General features: G+C 49.0%; 2 protein-coding genes across 2 annotated transcripts in view; both read right to left on the bottom strand.

The window, feature by feature from the left end:
* LOC119458872 (uncharacterized) overlaps window positions 1-2,640 on the bottom strand; it is a 37,888-nt gene extending 35,248 nt beyond the window's left edge. The window contains exons 1-2 of the mRNA XM_037720734.2: window positions 2,594-2,640; window positions 1,176-1,272 (exon numbers count right to left, since the gene is read on the bottom strand). Coding sequence (XP_037576662.2) covers window positions 1,176-1,272; window positions 2,594-2,640 — 144 coding nt within the window. The remainder of the gene's footprint in view (window positions 1-1,175; window positions 1,273-2,593) is intronic.
* Window positions 2,641-3,019: 379 nt separating this feature from the next.
* LOC119459523 (uncharacterized) lies at window positions 3,020-14,641 on the bottom strand. Its single transcript, XM_049670714.1, has 6 exons — window positions 14,536-14,641; window positions 14,284-14,439; window positions 10,083-10,214; window positions 8,375-8,465; window positions 6,380-6,533; window positions 3,020-3,232 (listed from the first exon to the last, which is right to left on the bottom strand). The coding sequence occupies exons 2-6, from the start codon at window positions 14,300-14,302 to the stop codon at window positions 3,023-3,025; spliced, it is 606 nt and encodes a 201-aa protein (XP_049526671.1). The 5' UTR covers window positions 14,303-14,439; window positions 14,536-14,641; the 3' UTR covers window positions 3,020-3,022.

Below are 14,641 nucleotides of genomic sequence, written 5' to 3'. Positions count from 1 at the left end.
TAAACGTCCCAAGGTGTTATACTGCCGTTATTCCAAATGTTTCCCAGACTCCTCAAACAAGGGCACGATGTGCGAACTTCAAATCCAGTGAAAATGGGGATAATTTTAGTGTAACGCGCTGCGACGCTTTCACGTACATGCTTTTCACGTACATGTTTTTCACGCTTTCACGTACATGTAAGGTTGCGAATAATTACTGAACCCTCGTTTTTTTCTCCTATTTTGGTTCCTCATACGAGGCTCGCAGTTCGTTTCTCCGGTGTCTTCGGTGAACTAAACAAGGCACCTTCTTCATATTTGGGAAAAATTAGAGCCATAGTATGTGCGATGTGTAGGCAACGTTCCAAATAGGTTGGTTAAATGCGCCTTTTTACAATAGATTACTTATGCAAATGGTCCAGAGCGATATCAGTGTCTTTAACGTGCGACGTAAAACTTATACCGCTGACATAATTACAATGACAGCGGAGGTCACATTTTCCTAACATATGGGAAATGCTACGGCAGGCATTGCCAAATCCTGACTAGGAGCTTACCACTGTCGTTAAAAGAAAAGTGTACAATCATTGCATTCTACCGCTGCTAACATATGGGGCAGAAACTTGGAGGTTAACAAAGAAGCTCGAGAACGAGGTAAGGACCACACAAAGAGAAATGCAACGAAAAATGTTAGGCCTAACGTTAAGAGACAGGAAGAGAGCGGTGCGGATCAGAGAACAAACGGGGATAGCCGACATTGTAGTTGACATTAGGAGGAAAAAATCAGCTATCGCAAGACAGGGGTAATTGGAGATCGCAGGGAGAGGCCTTCGTCCTGCAGTGGGCATAAATATATGATGATGATGATAATTATGATGATGATGAGAATGCGTACGCTCGCGATGTAGGCTTGGCTGAACCAGAGAGAGTTCCGCTCTGGCAAATCCACGCGCCGGTGCGCCCCGCGCCGAATGAGACAGGTGGCTTGTTTGGTTTGGGTCTGGAGAGCTTATATGGTGCCATCGTGCGCGCCGTGAGAGTGAAGGACGAGGGTAAGGATGCGAATCTTGGAGACTAGGGGAACGGGGTGGTTCCCTAGCGTGTGTGAGATGGGAGGGTTGGCGGGGTCGTGCGGCCTGGAGTGGTAGAGAAAAAGTTCTGATTTAGAAGGGGTGCAGGCAAGGCCGCGCGCGAACATAGGAGTCGATGATGTTAATGGCCGACTGTAGGTTGTGCTCCAGGTCGGCATCACTGCCTCGATTGGCCCAGACAATGATGTCGTCAGCATAGAAGCTGAAATATATGTCGGGGACTTGGGCGAGTTGGTGGGGGAGTTGGAGAAGGGCTATGTTGAAGAGGATAGGAGACAGCACGGAGGCGCCTAGACGCGACGCTACGGCAATAGGAGGCCGAGGCTAAGTGACAACGCCGACAAATAAAACCCTGCAGCTCAATAGCGGGAAGCGGATGCCCATCGTAACCGCCTCAAGCTTGTCGCAGTACACGAACGCGAGGCCGACGCAAGGCGACAACGCCGAGAAGACCTTGTAGTTCTGGCCAATGCTGCTCGTGTTCATCGAGTTCTTTCTCCCCATGTGTCGGCACACGTCACTCCACGCGTGTTTACACAGCCAGATAATGTTTACTGCAGTTCATACTGCCACTAAAGCCACAACCCTTACTTCGTGTAATATTCTAACATGTTGCTATCGCATTCATTGTTTCCCCCCTATGGCGAAATTGTGATTTTTAAATTTTAAAGAAATCATAAAAATGTTCAAATGCCGGATTCCAACAGAAGGACATCTAGCACATAAGCCTCATTCTCTAACCATTACGCCACGGACGTTTTTCCCTCATGACGGCGTGCCTCATAGTCGCAACGTAGTTCTGACATGTCAAATCGCGGAAATCAGTTTAAATTTAATGACCGCGTAATGATATGTCAAAATGTGGGCCCACCCGAAGGTAGTGCAGTAAAAAAAAATAAGTTGAGTCCGACGCTCCTCTTACTCCCCCACGCGAGTAGTGACGCAATAAAGCGCGGTGCGCAGGATTTCCGCTCCTATCTCCCTCCCCAATTGGCTCAGGAACACTGTCTTTCACCGACTTCAACTGCAGGCTGAATTGCCTTCCAACTTTTTGTACTGTCGGCGCAGTGCTATGTAGCCTTCTTCCTAGGCATGTGTAACCGCGCGTTACTGTAAATTGTACATTTGCTTATTTTAAATATATGGGTTCACCATAATAAGGCGTTCTTTTTTATGCAACTTCCTCGCCAGTCTTGTCATGTCGTGGGATCTCGAAACCAAATCTTTCTGTTCCTTTTACTGGCGTGTTCGTTAGCAGCATAGAGGAGGTTGCATCTTCACGAGGATGGCCGTGCCGCGAGTGCATTGCTTTATACTTTTTTACTCGTAACCAGTTTCAGCAAAGTGTCATTGATATGGAGTCAACGCTATTGCACATGAGTCGCTTTCTGTGTCTTAAACATCGTTAACGTTGTCACCAATTCGATAGCAATACAGGCGGGCACAACCCCAATAGGGCTGTACCGACTCGTACCTACGAGGCTATCAGCACTCGCTCTGGAATGTGACGCATGTATTATTACCTCAGAGACTTGAGCGGGGAGATCTCGATTCGACATCCGTTGACCATGGTCTCATCATGATGTCGTTGTCATATAAATATTGCTTTTAATGCAAGGTGGGTTGTCATAAGAGAATTTTCAGGTCGTCTCATTTATTAGACGTCTTTTTGTTAATAATGATTGTAATTTTTCATTTCTTTTTTTTAGGTATCTCCTGTATGGCTTCTTCGATATCATTACGCCATCACAACATTCAGCACTCCGTATAATGAATATTTAATGCAAAAGTTTATTTGGCAACGAAGCAAAGGGATTACCGAGTTTGTTCGAAACCAACTCCAATAAATAAAAGCACAACTCAGTCAAGCTGACAGAGCCAACATGTTGACGGTTCTCGGCAGCGTTACTGCCGCACTTTTGTTTAGCAATATCTGTATCACACGGTATCCTTCAAACTGGCCCCGGTGGTTCTGGCGCGAGCGTACGGATGGTGATGCCCTTACACACGGCGACGGTCACGCAGCCCTTCTGAAGCGCGTCGCCGCTGCTGGCGTACCGGGGAGACGCCGGGCTCGGGGACGCTGCTCTCTTTGGTGTGGCCCCCGACGAAGGGCTGCCCGTGTGGTCACTGCCGTCACTTGGGCGCTCTTCCGGCGTTGGCTGCGAGCAGATGTGAGGCTTTTCAGAATAAATTCACCGACGATTACCGATACTCCCAAACGCGAAATTTGAGCACAGCTCTGTACGTGCTTTCATGTCGCGATATATATTGTCTGGCGCGTATAATCTGTCTCGTGCGGCACGTTGCAAACGGAGCGAAGTGTGGCGCGACTGCCTCGCTAATCTGGATATCGCGAGAACCAGGGCGTGGGTGACGCGTGGGCGCGATTCACGGCAACCGCCGCAGACGGACCCCGCCGACGACGAGCGCTACTCTGGCGCCATCTCGTAGCCATCGTCGCCGCACTACGCTTTTCTTCTCACGCTTTCGCCATACCCTCCTCCTCCGTTTTCCTCCTGGCATCTTTCATCCCCCACTGCCCTCCCCGTTCCCTTTTTCATCCTTCGCTGCGCTGGTTCGCTCGGTTACGCCGACGTCGACACTCGCCGCAGGAACGAGCGCCTAAGAGCGTCGCTCTAAAACGAATAAGAAAACGTTCCGGCAGAACCCATCTCACGATTACTGTTGATATTATTGGGATTAGCATTGAAGCAATGTAGCGACGCAACATATTTCCACCGCCCGAAACGTGTCATGTATCAGACGTGTACTGCAGCCAGTCTCCTCTCTCGCCCTTCGCTCTCGATACGCTGCGTCACCTAGTGGCGCGCCCGCGAAGCCCGTGCTCGGCCTCCAAGAGCACCGGTGATTGCTAAAGCTGGGAATTAGTCCTTCGCTGCTCGCGGCCATTCGTGAAGCAAGCGCTAAAGCTTTGGGCTGCTGTGCTTGAGGGACCTGTGTGACGCGGGTTAAATTATGTCCAGCACCAGAAAAATTTTAAAGGATTTTTTTTTCATTGATGACGTGGCGTATAGAGGTTACGTGTAGCGCTCCCACATATTTGATTGAAGAGGCGAGATGCACACCTGTCCTATACGACAAAGTGCCAGTCCCCCGAGAAGGCTAATCGTATCAGAAGAGCCAGAGTGTTGAATAGTACCACACAGGGCCTCGGTTCGTAGAGTTTTCTACAAGCTAGAACTCTGATGCCATACTTGCCAGCTTCTACCGAAGCTGGCAAATATGGCGGTTCAGCTAGCATCGCAACGATGGCCCCTACATAGATTTCCCTAAACTTCGACCTTCTGGCTAAAAATGGCTTTGCGACATTGCTAATTGATCGTTTTCTACAACATATCGTTACGGCAATGGCGTGTATTTACAAATTACTGCTATATACAAGGCTACAACAGCCACAAGCGGCGACAGATGCAAGGCTCTTGCGCGCCTCTGGCCGCTTCGGCGCTTTTGTCGTCATCCTACCGACTGTAGCATCAGACAGTAACGTATCACTGTCTCGTGACCGCTTAGAGCATGAATGAAGGATGTCCTCCATGACGGGGGACAAAAGGTACCGGCCTTGGTCGGTCAGAAGCTATCGAGGAGCACCATGATGCAAGATGATGCCATGACGAAGAAAGTCGGCGACATCCGTAGCGCAGCTTGTTGGGAGGGAGCGGGTAATGGCGTATCGCGTCGCGTAGTCGGTTGCGACGGCGACCCACTCTTAGATGCGAAGCAGCTTATGGTCGGGGCTATGTCACCCCTCTCCCTCCCTCCCTCCATCCGCCGTGCGGCGTCCTCACCCGCACTGCGCGCGCGCACCCTCCTCTCTTTGTCTTAATTATCTCTCCTCTCGGCATTCCTCCTCTCCGACGCTCCTCTCCTCTCCGGATTGCGCAACGAATGGCAACACCTGCGCCTCCGCGCGCGATAATGCGAAGCAGCTTAGGTTAGAGGCGCGACGGTAGGCGCTGCATACTCCGCTGGGGGGCGCCACTGTAGCTCGCGGTATAATGACGCGCGCGCGCGCTCCGCTCCTCCCGCAACGCCGCGATGAGTGCCACGGACAGCGCCAGCGTCAACGCCAGTGTCAGTGAAAAGTTTGGTAGTTACCATGAAAACCAAACGGTAAATATAACGGTAGCTACGTACCTCAACCTAACGGAAACGACGAACTGAAAACTAATGGGAACTTGTGTCGACCCCATGGCTGCTTCGCATACTACTCAGGGTTCCCCTACGGGAAGATGGGGTTTTTTTGCTTGATGTCGAGGTTGGAAAGGGACCAAGAAGATCGAGTCCACCAAGAAATAACAATTCGGTGGGAATGCTGATAGCATGAAGCGGACGGGCAGGTAGCATAGCTGGCCGTTTGCGGCGCTGGCATTGGTCGCAGCTAGCGACCATGGAGCGTTCCACGGAGCTCTTCTGGCCGCTCCACGGAGCGGCCAGAAAAAACGGCGCTTTACGTGATCGTAAGTGCGGGTGAGACCGAGGTGGCCAGCAGTGGGTTCATCGTGAAGCTGGTGGAATACAGCTGATCACAGACGGACAGGCACGACGAGAAGGCGTTCAAGGCCGTCGGGATGCATATTGTGGTGGCAAAAGCCTGTATCTGTAGCCTTTGTTCCTCGACACACACACACATGCACACACACGCGCACAGTCCAGCGCGCGGTAATAGTATAATTTAGATTGAGACGAGTGGTTTTGACGAAAAAGGAAGCGGTATATGAGGCAAAGTGTATGAGCTTACAACATCGTTTGTTGTTGTTGTTGTTGTTGTTGTTGTTGTTGTTGTTGTTGTTGTTGTTGTTGTTGTTGTTGTTGTGGTTGTTGTTTAATGTAGAATTCGCTTTAGAAGAACCACAATACCCGCCGGGCCTGCGAAAATTCTTATTGGCGTGCTTTTTTCAAGCCGACAGCCTGCGGATGCGAACGTAGACGGGCGTGCGATGGTTTTCGTACGTAACGTAACAGAATATTAGAAGGCCTAGGACAGGAGGAGGTTGAGAAGAGGTCAGTGGAACTGGACATAGGCGCTGACCTCAGTGGTATTGCGGTGCAGAGACGAGCTTCTGCAATGTTGCAACACAGCGGTACAACGTATCTCATATTTTCTCGCAGGCAGGATTGCGGCTAACGTCCACGTACGCTAGAAATTTCTCGTTTTATAACCCCTTCATCCACAAGATACGATACGCAATGCAAGTTATGCAGCGAGAATGACTCAACAGTGGTACACAAGTCCAACTATGCACAAAAACGCACAGCACCACGCGGAAGGTCGCGATTAATCCCACCTGCGGCGAGGCAGGAGGGCTGGCAACAAAGGGCAGTCCCCGGATGTAACGCGGCTTTGGCTGCGTCGGTGTCGTCCCCGATTGCGGAATGGTGGCGGTGGACGGTACAACCACCACGTGCGGCTCGGCAGGGACCCAGCTGTCGCGGTACACCCTGTCGGCCACGGAGGAGCACAAAAGAACGTCATTAAGCGCCAGCGTGACGTCACGAAGATGCGGTGGCGCTGAAATCAGTTTCATTGTACGCGAAAGACGTGCGCGCATGGTCTGGCTGGCTTAACAGAATAATTACATTACAATATAGGTATATACTGCTAAGTTACCCTGTAAACTTAAAACTGTGTAAGTATATAATGTAACCTACTGGTTATCTGTAAAGCACACAAACTTCTTAGTGGAATAGCACATGATATTTAATGGCTTGTTAAGTTTTCTTAAATGTCGTTAAGGGATTGGGCCATTTTTGCCCATCTCGGCCCATGCCTACTCGCAGCATGCATGCCTAACTTTAAGCGTTATGTCTTTAATTGCCTCACTGCCTGCATTGTGGGCTGTAGTGTGTGTTTATAGGTTAATTGATGACGCGCCACCCATGAGTGGCAAAATGGACTAATTTCATTACATTTTCGTTTTAATAACCGAAAGACCACGACAGGGGCATCACACAAGTCGTGCGAACAAACATATTTGTTTTACATAAGTGAGGAGTCGGAATACAAGTTAAATCTTAACTACTACCCTCTCCTACCTTATCGTTGCGCGTCGTGTGTTATAAAAGAACTCGAAATGGCTAGTCCCGCAGAAAAAAAAGGTGCTCATTTAAAGTAGTATTTATTTGTCTTACAATGCGTGGGCAGACATTATTTTGCATTTGTCCTCAAAATGCGGTCTTTATATAGTTAATTTTATTCTCCACTAGGTGCCACGACAGTCGGCCTTCGGGTTTTCCTTACGGTGCCCGTTCTGAAACGTGGGGACTATGAGTAGCTTCGCAATTGCTGCGTTTGATAGAGCTCTCTGCTCGCACCAGTCTTCTAAAACGCGTGCCCGTTGAATTGTGCAAGGTACTTTTCAGTCGCTGTCACACTATTTGTGCAACGCTGGCTATCTTAGGTAACGCAGTGTTCCTTATTCGAGCCTACAAAGCGAGCAAACGGGTAGATTCCTTTCTTTCTTTATATGTTCCGCTGGGCTTTTCACGCACACGCAGTCTTTTTTATACCGGGTGATCATTTTTAAGTGTTACGGAATTTTGAAAAATCGCCTGTTGCAGGTCACATAATTCTAGTCCTTGATCTGGATTATTCCGAGAGGCGGACATTACTTACACGAGAAATCGAAACACATATTCAACTAAATAAAAAACCACTAATTAAATCGTTAATTAATGTATGGACGTAATGCAATTTACGAATTGTAGCCAGTTAGCTTGCAAGGCATATCCACTTGGAATGAATTTTCAGAAAGACACCAGTTTGAAGATATGCGTTACCAAAGTCGCCGTAAAGATGCACTGTTCTACTTACTTTTTTAACAAAACGCTCTTTTATGCATTGAAGCACAAAAGTAACAAGAGCGCCTGTGGATTTCGTCCCACGCTTTGGAAATAATATCTCAAAACTGGTGCAATCGCGAAGATTAAGTCCAAGTAGATACGTTTTGCAAGCTCACCGGCCACAATTCGTAAATTACAATATATGTCGTAAAGTATTTGATTAGGAAGTTAATTAGTGAATTTTTGTAATAACTTGAATATTTGTTTCAATTTCTCGTGCTAGTAATATCCGCCTCTTCAAATAATACAGCTAAAGGACAAGAATTATGCTATTTGCCACAGGCGATATTTTTTTTAATTCCGGCAAACTTAAATATGATCACTCAGTGTAACTGACGTCCTTTTCAGGTTCGTATGTACAAATAATAACAATAATACAGTTATTAACATTAATCAACAAATCGCTTTGGTGGTGTCGGCATGTAGCGCATTGGACTCACCGGTGGTAGAGGTAGGCGATCCCCAGCACCGCTGTCAGGGAAAGCATGATGACGGGCGTCACTACAGCAGCCACGTGACCGTATCCGGGAGCTGCGTGAACGTGCGAGCATGCAGGGCCATTCTCACGGACTAATAACCATTTTTGTTCTAGTGTACTACAGTGCTTACAAATGAGCCACCAATGTAATAATAAATTAAGTCTGGTTGACACACAGCAAGTTCGCATCTGCAGGCAAATAATCTTCTGGCGAGAACGGAGCTCGTTCTGACAGAAAATAGCGGTAAAACTGACACAGGAGTTCACATTTTCACGGTAGCTTCCTGTGACATCCCAGATTGTAGCAAAGGTTAGCCATGGATCGCTAATCGTTTTCTGTTAAACGAGGAGCTACACTGAACTAAGTAAGAAAAAAAAAGAATTTAATAGGACAGCTTTTACAAACGTTCACACGCGAGTGGAATTCTAATTCAGCAAAATCAAGCGTTAAGCGTCCCTTTAACCGTTTCGAGGACTTGCTTAAGGAATTTTTGCAAAGCCCCTCACATTATCTAACCCTCTTAAAAGCTTTGCGTGCACGCATCACCCACAAGATATCCTTTCAAAATGTCAGCTTTGTGGCACGCTGAATTCTTTCAGGGAATCGGGCAAACTACCTACGAGCGATACAAAGATACACAAGCAAGCGCGTGATACGTGATTCGCGTGTGATCGGCTCCATGCTTTCGTTGCAGGGACACTAAAGGCAAATATTAAGTAAACCTAAAGCGATAGGCTAGTGTTCGAGAACGTCTAAGACGTCAATATTAACGCGAGCAAAAGCTTTAGTAATAGAGAAATTGAGGTAAATGCAGGACACGATTAGATACTCCCCGGGGCATTCAAGTACTAGTCATATGACGAAAGAATTCCTCATTATATATATATATATATATATATATATATATATATATTGTGACTACTACTCAACCACACGTAATAAAAAGATAATTGTACTCGTATTTCATTATAAGACGAAACAAAGTGCTACTTGTCCAGTTCTGCTTGATTTTTTAGAAAAAAAGAACTCGTTGACATTACCTTTGACAACGTACGTAGCGGGTGGTCGAAAGGTTTCGTTTTCTCCACTCTGCGCCGCCCGCTGTTTCGCGTTTCAGTAGCTTCGTTATCGCGTAGTGCTGCGCTGGTTTTGCTGGCTCGCGAAACTCACACAAAATGCAATTAGCAAAGAATGCCCCATCCATGTGATGTCGCGGGATTCCCGAACGGTCAACGCCACTGGACCGAGAGCAGCTGCCGCGGCGAATCCAACGCTCTGCCTTGGCTCGGTTATTTCTCCATGGCCGCGCGCCGCGCGTTTGGCGTTTTTCGCAGAACACCATAGCGCCGTCTGTCGGGCGCCGTTTTACTCACCGACGACATCAAAGGGCGGTGATGTCGCATGCAACGTCACCGCTCCCCGCTCGGGGCGGGTGATTTGAATTGCACTAAAGACACGTGGACCCTCCAGACGCAATTTTCTCGTAAACGAAGTCTATTCTTAGCACGAAACAAGCATGCACTACCAGATTTCTGGAATGACATTTTCAACAGCCCAAGTCGACTTAGCATTTGCCTTTAGTGTCCCTTTAAACACGTGATCCGGTTTCAAGGTCTTTTCGCAGCGGGTGGGGGTCAACGAGCGAACGGCTGCAGCCAGCGAGACTCACGTGCCAGGCAGCGTCGGTCCTCGGTGAGCACGTATGGCAGCGGGCAGTAGCAGAGGAAGTCGACGCACTGCACGTTCGGGTTGTCCCGGCTGCATTCGGCGTTGCTCACGCACGACTCGTACAGGGACTTGGCTGCACACCCCGTGAAGGACGGCTGTGAGCAAGGTTCATTGCCCTGGTATAAAGCAATTTACAGCGAAGCTGTCTGTGGCTAGGGTTCGATGCATTTTTCGTGCCTCGAATTCCGTCTTGGTCCGTAGGAATTTCGAGATAGCCCTGGTCCTGCTCGGGTTCCTCTGAAGGCGGTTCCAGTACTGCCTATAGTAAGCCGAAATATGTCGCTTTTAGCACCTCCGACTGGTTCTCCTTCCACGCTCCTATTCTGGTTTTGCAGTGATGCGGCGCCTTCTCCAGATCGGAGCCAGAACAATCGGTGGAGAGGAGGCACGTGACCTGAATTCTGTCGGATCAGGGGCGCACCCCCAGCTCGAAAGTCGAGTGCTTCCGAGCGCTCTGACCTGGAGCGCAGTGCTCAGAATGAACCAGGAGAGTGTGTTCCCGGTGCTCAGTTTAGATCAGCCGAAAGTAAGCGTGTCGCCAGAGCGCTCTCAAGCATTCGCAAGGGACCAGTCGAACTTCGTGAGTCGAACGTACCATAAGTGTCGCGTTATCCTGAGAGAAATAAAGGAAAGCGTACATAGCGCTGAGCCAACAGGATGAGGGAGAAATACTTTACGCAGCACCGAAGCACAACTTGCAGCACCACCATTAACGGCTATGGGTGCTCTACTGTTTGCATTTTGCAAGGACATTCTATGACATGCGCTATGGATTGGCGCAGCGATTACTATGTGTTGCTATGGCAACATTTTGCGTAGCTAGACGCAAGGCGGGAAAACAACTTGCGCCGGTGGTAAAGTGGTTTTTGCTTGATGGGTCCCACCTAAAGGCGAATTATCCATGGTCTAACCGGAGGCCATGTTCTTGGCCGATAACTTCTAGGGTACTTTCAGTTTTGCGTGACGGGGTTTTTGGCACGCCGCATCAATAGACAGTTTTAGAATAGCGTGTGTCGCTTTGAGTACGTTAAACGTAAACACCTTTGCGGGACGTTACGGTGCGCGTCCTTTCAAGACTTTTAGTTTACCGTACGATAACGCAAACGTAAAGAAGACATTATAAAACAGGGCGCCATCTGGTGCCTCGTGATAAACATATCCAAGTCAAGACAATTCATTAGCAACCATCCTGTTGTTGCTATGCGTACGCGTCTCTTTAGGCTTATGGATGCCGGAATCGCCGAACTATCTCAGAAATTGGACGCGCCATGCGCTCATAACTAAACTGTACTTATAAAGCAGCGCTGCAAAGTTTAAACATAGGGACGAGAACAGCACAGACGAAGCGCATCTATCAACTGTTTATTAAAACACACAGGGGGTGTTCACTGTGGGCAACAACGCCAAGCGCAAAGAGAAACCCGTACCTAACGTTTCAGGTGAATTTAGAGAAAGCGATAGTTCATTTCAATAGTTACTGGCGATCAACGCGAGTGAGAGCCTAGCAATTTCGAGAATTCATGCTGAAGCGGGACAAGCGGTTACGACCGCAGTATACCTAAAACACGGCCTCTGAGATCAGTTTACGCCTCCTGTTGCGCCGCAGTCTCGGGGACTTATTACGAAAAAAAATTGGCCAGCGTTTGACATAAGCAGAGCATCGTTCCATCAGCTTTTGAGCCATTGCACCGCAGCGAAAACGCCACGCCTTAGCTCATGGTCCAGGCTATACATTTGCTTCCCATACGAGATCCGCAATTTCCCCTTACCCGACCTTACAGACAGGATTTGTTTGCCAGGACCAAGACGACAAAATCATATCCGAGAAACAGAAACTCCGGCAGAACCGATCTCAGCATGCATGTGGACGTAAATGCGATTAGCAGTGACGCAACGTAGCGACACTTCTTATTGCCACCACCGGAACGCGTCACGTATGAAGAGCGTACAGCAACCAGGCTCCTCCCTCGAGCATTTCTCTGGACACGCTGAGCAATCTAGCCGCGCTTGCCGTGATGTCTGCGCGTGGCGCGTGTCTGAATATGTATTTAGACAAGCTAGTCTGAACATGTAAGACGCGGTTTCGATTCCGGCCAGCACCGGAGAAATCTGAATGACGTTTTTTTTTTTTTTTTCTGTCATTGAGGATCAGCACACATCCAGTGGCACACACACCCTGCGACCCAAGTTGGCGTCAAAGACGTTCACTGAAGAATGGCACATATACCAAGTGGCACATATTCGGTGATTCAAGTTGGTCCAACTGTTGGTTTCGAACACGGTTCCATCAGCACCGCCAGCCCAATGCTCTACCCAGTAGACCATGGACTACCCAGTGACGCAAGCTCGCGGCGGGAAAACAGTTAGAACCCAGAAACAAACAAACATAGGTACCGGAAAGTGCACGAAGTATTGTAACAATGCTAATCGCATAAACCAAAAGGAGCAGGTAGGACGCCATATCTCACCGCGTACGCACTTCCCGATGCCCGCGTGGTGGACGTAGATGGGCCTCGCCTGGGAGCACAGGCACCGGGAGACGCCTCGCTCGTCGTTCCTGACCCACGGTCGCCGAGAGAAGGAGAGACAAAATTTGATATAGTGGCTATGCGCGTGAAGCTTTATCCAGCTACAAGGGACGCCAAATGAGCAACACTAAATCGGCCAACACTGGACCAGTATTCTTTCAACGCCATTTTCATCCATTTGGCGTTATAATGTGGGTAATCGTCGGGGTGCGTGGTTTGCGTGGTTTTCCGTACTTACTCGATTGTAACGCGACTTTTTTTCACGATTTTCTTTGCCTGAACTCGACTCAACTTTTTCTACCGTGAAGCCTACGTGTAAGGTGGCCACTTTCACTCGCTGAGCAGTGAGGGAAAAAAAAAAAAGAACGACGCAGCAAGTTATAACGCTGCGGCTGAAATGGCACCTGTAAGCATCTCAAGACAAAAGTCACACAATCACGCTGCGCCGCTGCACTTCAGGCCAACGCTGTTCAGGCTAGCCAGCCGGGGGGAACCTCCAGCCCTTGCAGCACCTGCTAGGGCGTGGGCGTTGAGCTAAGGACCAGCGAGGCAAAGCTTGCGCGCCCCGCAATGGGTCCTGCCGGCGAACGTTAACAAGCTCCGTTCCCAACTTGACATACGACTGCGCCTGAAACCACCGCGGTATCCCATTGGTTATGGCGTTGCGCTGCAGAGCTCGAGGTCGCGCGCTCAAATACCGGCCACGACGGCCGCTGAGGGCGAATGAAAAAAAAAAGAGAAAAGAACACGCTCGTGTACCGTGCATTGGATGAATCTTGAAGAACCCCAGGAGGTCAAAATTTATCCAGAGTACCCCGCTACGGCGTGCCTGACAATCATATCCTGGTTTTGGCACATAAAAGCCCAGAATTATATTAAATTAGACTAGATTTTTCGCCTAAACACACCGATCTGGACGTCTCACATCGTGAGGTGGGTAGGGTTGCCATGTTGAGGCCGCATCCTTGATATTCATGTCACCTCGCAGTATCCGAAACGCACCTCATGCGTGCTTTTCGTCGCGTGACGACACAGCAGTCAAGACGAAGTTGATGTCAATTTCCTCGAACGCCTGACGGTACAGTTATTACTAAACTACTTCCATACAATTACGCAGGCATCTGAATTGATAACCAGGGTGAATATTTTACGTTATCATTTCCGAGTTGTCGTAGAAAATGAGTGAAGGCGATGAGCAATATAATGCATACGAGGGGTCTCAGGTGAATACAACGGGACATCGTCTGGCTTTGTCTAGTAGTACATCTTAGGATACCAAGGGACGTCGTCTGGCTTTGTCTGGTACTACATGTTAGGATACAACCGGACATCGCCTGGCTTTGTCTAGTACGATATCTTAGGATAGCACGGGACATCGTCAGGCTTTGCTACATGTTAGGATGCGACGGGACATCGTCTGACTGTCCGTACTATTAGGATATCAGGGGACATCGTCTGGCTTTCCCTGGCACTACGTATTAGGATACAACGGGACATCGTCTTTCTTTGTCTAGTACTACATGTTAGGATACAACGGGATATCGTCTAACTTTGTTTAGTACTGCATCGTAGGGTACAAAAGGACATGTAATCCGGCTTTGATCAGTACCACACCTTGTGCAAATGAGACCATCGGCACACTGGGCGTCGTGAGTGCAGGCGCCGCCGAAGCCCAAACCGTGACTGCTGACCCGGGGGTTGTCCAGAGCAGGGGGGTGCAGCTCTTCCTTCTGGGTCCGCGGCACTTCCTCGGTGAGCTCCACGAAAGGCCTGCGGACACAATCGTGCAAGGAAGGTTGCTGCTGCTTCTACGGGAATCCTGAATGGCACGGGCAGCATCGCACCATCCGCTGAAACACTACTCACTCAAAGACAGGCCGCTGAGCCAGAGTAAGATGCAGAAGGCCGAACAAAAGAGAGCACGTCGCCTGCAAAGACATCTTGATTTCCTCGTCGTCCTCTACGCTTTTCT

Source organism: Dermacentor silvarum, chromosome 7, assembly GCF_013339745.2.
Source record: "Dermacentor silvarum isolate Dsil-2018 chromosome 7, BIME_Dsil_1.4, whole genome shotgun sequence".
Classification (NCBI taxonomy): Eukaryota; Metazoa; Arthropoda; class Arachnida; order Ixodida; family Ixodidae; genus Dermacentor; species Dermacentor silvarum.
Note: the sequence above shows the minus strand (reverse complement) of the source record. Positions and strands in the feature narration are given on the sequence as shown.